This window comes from Helianthus annuus, chromosome 9 (assembly GCF_002127325.2).
Source record: "Helianthus annuus cultivar XRQ/B chromosome 9, HanXRQr2.0-SUNRISE, whole genome shotgun sequence".
NCBI classification, from domain to species: Eukaryota; Viridiplantae; Streptophyta; class Magnoliopsida; order Asterales; family Asteraceae; genus Helianthus; species Helianthus annuus.
In genome coordinates, this window is record NC_035441.2 from 124,256,124 (window position 1) to 124,260,539 (window position 4,416).

At 39.9% G+C, this 4,416-nt stretch overlaps 1 protein-coding gene across 2 annotated transcripts; it reads left to right on the forward strand.

Annotated features, from left to right (window-relative positions):
- Positions 1–572: 572 nt before the first annotated feature.
- Positions 573–4,106, forward strand: LOC110878520 (protein ALTERED PHOSPHATE STARVATION RESPONSE 1). 2 transcript variants are annotated; one of them, XM_022126836.2, is made up of 4 exons: positions 573–2,359; positions 2,492–2,724; positions 2,813–3,021; positions 3,135–4,106. In XM_022126836.2, the coding sequence occupies exons 1-4, from the start codon at positions 1,627–1,629 to the stop codon at positions 3,874–3,876; spliced, it is 1,917 nt and encodes a 638-aa protein (XP_021982528.1). In that variant the 5' UTR covers positions 573–1,626; the 3' UTR covers positions 3,877–4,106. The 2 variants fall into 2 exon arrangements, with proteins under 2 accessions (XP_021982528.1, XP_021982529.1); XM_022126837.2 differs by having other exon boundaries at positions 2,495–2,724.
- The last annotated feature ends 310 nt before the right edge of the window (positions 4,107–4,416 follow it).

Genomic DNA, 4,416 nt, shown 5'->3' on the forward strand with positions numbered 1-4,416 from the left:
AAGGTCGGCTCTAGCTCGGCTCAATAATGTTATCATCATTGTTAATATTATTATATATAAAAAATTAAAATTTTGGATGGGCTCGTTTAGGCTCGCGAGCCTAAACAAGCTTTGTATTTCAGGCTCGAGCTCGGGCTTGATAACAAAACGAGCTCTATTTCAGGCTCAGGCTTGTTAAGGCTCGGCTCGTTCGAGCTTTTAACCAAGCTAATCGCGAGTAGCTCTCGAGCCTCTGGGCTTGTTTACACCCTTACTTGAGGGGTAGGGTACGTTTGCCATAACCCGTATCATCAGGGGCGGACTTATGACCAAACATCGGGTTCCCAGGAACCCATTCGGTTTTTACTTTTTAGTACAAATATATATAACAAACTGAAAAGGAACCCATAAGTAAAATATAAAGTGAACCCATAAACAAAAAGCTTTGGTTATCCACTGATTAATCCGCGTTCTTCTTCCCTTGATACCCGGGTTCGAATCCCGTATTAAACAGTTAATAAAATTTTGTTTCCCTTTTTTTTCTAATTTCTATTTTCATTTTTTTTCCTTCAATTAAAAACCCATTTTATGGGAACAAGTGCCGTTCATTACTTGACTTGCCACCCTAAGATCCCCTGATCTTCTCTTATTGTTTCTTCAAGGCCCTCCTGACCATTAAACAATGTGGGGAACAATGATGAATCATCGCTGCCATCTTGCGTACCATTCTTAAAAGCATCTTCAAGTTCTGCACTTGGATACACAAATTTTCTTCCACGGGTCCAGGAATACGGCTTTGACAATGATATAGCATCTTTGAATTTTGGTCGTTCGATATGGTTGTTTTATTATCCGGTCTTCTCCCAAATCTAAAGTTAGAGACGTCTGTGTTATCTATCAAGTTGTTTTTATTTATTTGTCATATTTGTGCTATATTTAACTAATGACTTGAAGGAAGAATAACCTCAAGTTTATGTTTGGTTTATTATTGCTTACATTTTAACATCCTTAACACATGTTGGATGGTGTATATCATCCCTGTACATGTACATGTTACATATAACATCTGGCTATCAATTGCAGCACACGAGTTTCAAATGAATTAGGGGCTACATGACTTGCAGCTGCCCGTTTGGCTGTCAGTGTGGTGGTTGTAATCGTGATTTCGGAGAGCTTGATAGTTGGTAGCTTTTTTTATTTGTAAAGACTATCGTATTTTATATTATGTGTTTTTAAATTTCTAATGACGATTTTCTTTTCATTATTGTGTCGTACTTTTATTATGTGATGAACATAAGAACCTTACCCGATCCGAACTGTCGAACCGACCCGAAATTTTTTATATTTAGTCATATGAAATTGGAGTATCTAAAAAAGTGAACCCAGTGGAAAAAATTCCTGGATCCGCCACTGCGTGTCATATCCCTAAAATTAAATATTATGACTCAATATACAAAACAAAACACCATTACTATTACAATGTCATAAAAGAGGAAAAAAAATAAATCATGGGTGCTATGATGTTTGTCATTTTCTCAGTAAACGAGTCTGGTGGGTGCATTTAGCTTTTCATTCGTAAATGTTTGTCTTCACCCCACAAAATTATCACCAATCCACCTCCATCACCATCCAACAACCAATCCCCACATGGGCTGTGCGGCGTCCTTTCGAAAATCCACCTCCGCCAACCAAGACGACGACGTAATGGTGTCGGTCTGTCGGGACCGGAAACGGTTAATCAAATCCGCCGTAGACCGCCGGTACGCACTCGCCGGAGCACACTGTAAGTACAACCAGTCACTCTACGCCGTCGCATTGGCCCTACGGTTGTTTGTTTCCCGCCATTCCGGTTGTTCTACTTCACGGTTTTTACTCACGTTCCCTGCCACCTCACCTGATGTTACGGTGCACCGTCACCACACAGGATCCAAACCCCTTGGACAAGAAGATGAAGAGACTGAGGAGGATTCCGACGGTGAAGTTTGCGAGCATTTCTATGATGATGGTGGTGATAATAATAATAATAAGGTGGGGCCCACGGTAGATGTAGTGACGTCACGTGATCAGCAAAATCAAGAAAATGAGAATGAATTTGGTGTGTGGGATTTTTTTAATTATCCGTTTGATAGTCTTGGGGTCAATAATGGTGGTGGGTGTGAGGGTGGACGGAAGGTGACGGAGGAGGAGGACGGTGGTGGGAAGGTGGCGGTGACGGGGGGTGATGGTAAAGTGACGGAGGGGGTGTCACCGACAAATGATGAGAGGGAACTATTGGAGGCACTGAAAGATGTGGAGGATTATTTTCTAAAAGCTTATGATTGTGGTGTGGAATTCTCTAAAATGCTTGAATTCAACCATGTGGGTCCTCTTGATACAAAAGGTACTTAAATATTTATATTCTTAACTTAAATTGTTTGTTATTTGTTAATGACGATTTTCCTAAATTCAAAAAGTGAAGGTTAAATTTTGTTAATTATCTAATTGTGATGTATAATTTGGCTTGACTGGTTAGCAGAAAGCTCCGAGAAGTATATTCCGGCAATAACGTGGCATAAATCAACGATAACGCGGTCACCGTCGTGTAGAAGCCTCCTCTCTAGCAGCTCTCGGACTTCATCCACCATGACTGGAATCAATGTCAACGGTGATCTGTTTGATGAGACTGGAGGGATGGAGTCCGGCAGCCATTTATCCACATTAGGAAGGTTATACGCTTGGGAAAAGAAGCTCTATGATGAAGTCAAGGTCAAAAAGTCAAAACCCTGAAATCTTTTATGTTTTTTTTTTTTTTAAATATTTTGAGTTATTATTGACTATCTATTATGAATGTTAGGCTGGTAATGAAATGAAAAAGATATATGAACGGAAATCCTCACAATTAAGCTCCGAGAAAGCTAGAAACAAGCAAGAACTTGAAGATCAAGTCAACGATATATACTCAAGAATACTGGTCAACCTAAAGATCTGTGATTCCATCTCTAAACGAATCGAGAAGGTGCGAGACGACGAGCTTCTGCCACAGATCGTCGAGTTGCTACGTGGGTAAGAATATTTTGCAACTGAAACGCACAAATTCATGTCGAATTTTAGGTTGGAATAAAGATTAGTTTGACTTTGGAAAGTCAAACTTGTTAAAAGTTCTTTGACTGTTGCAGGCTAACAAAATCTTGGAAAGCAATGATGGAATCACATAAAGCGCAAAGTCGAATAATGTTCGAGGTTAAATCATTCCCGTGTGCGGATCCTACTAACGACAAGTCTCGACATCTTGCGACTCTTCAACTCGAGGCGGAAATCCAAAACTGGCAAGTGTGTTTTTCGGGTTACATTTCCTCCTTGGAAGCATATGTAGAAGCTTTGACGCATTGGGCGTACAGAACAACAGCCGGGGACTCGGATGTCAACACTACGTCACTTGTTTTCGCCATTTGTCGTGATTGGTCAACCGTTATAAAGAATTTGCCTGATCAAGCTGTGACATTTGCCATGAAACGGTTCGCCAAAGATCTGAGAACCCTGTGGGCCCACCAAGAAACCGAGCATCAACAAAAGCGGAAGGTTGACCGGCTAGTTGCTGAGTCAGCGAAACGAGTGGCTGGTTTGGAGAGGGAAGAGAGGAATGTAGTCAATTATAAGTCAATGAATGTGAAAAACAAAGTGGATGTTTTGGTTGAGAAAAAGGCTCAATTGGATGTTTTTACAAAGATGGTTGAAATCGAAAAGGCGAAACACAAAGCTTGTGTTGAAGAAACACGTCGAATCGTGTTGGTGGGATTTCAAACCGGGTTTTCTTCGGTTTTCGATTCGTTAACGGAGTTTTCTAAGGTTTGCGTGAGGAAGTACAACGACGTTGCGCAAAACGCGACATTGGAACCTAATCTGGTTCGAGGAATTTGAGGTTGTTTGTAGAACATGTCGATTGTTGCTCGGATGTATCCTGGGATAAAAATAATATGCAGGATTCTATTTACAGATTTGATGGGCTCGACCCCTCAAACTCTGCACATGCGGAAGCCTTGTGCACGGGGTTTGCCCTTTTTATTTACAGATGCCTAAATTCGATATGTTATTAGTGACCAAACAATATATGTCATCAATCCTACATGAAAGTGTTCTAATTTATGAAAGTGTTCTAATCTTGTTTTATTCATTTGGTGAAAAAAAAAATCGAAGTACAAAATCGATTTAATTTCTGGTTTGAACAAGATAACGTTCAAACCACGTTGAGTCATTTTGCTTAAATCCTTCATTTAGGGCTTAAGAAAGCTACTTTTCCTTTTATTCATTGTTACATCATGTTGAAGTTTCTTTTTGGAAGGAGAAAATAGGATATATTTTGACTGACCCAGTTTGTATATACACAAAATGTGATTTTTTAACACTAGGTAGGAATTCATGAGGGGCAATGTGCTTGTGAAACATATCAAAGTTTTCTAA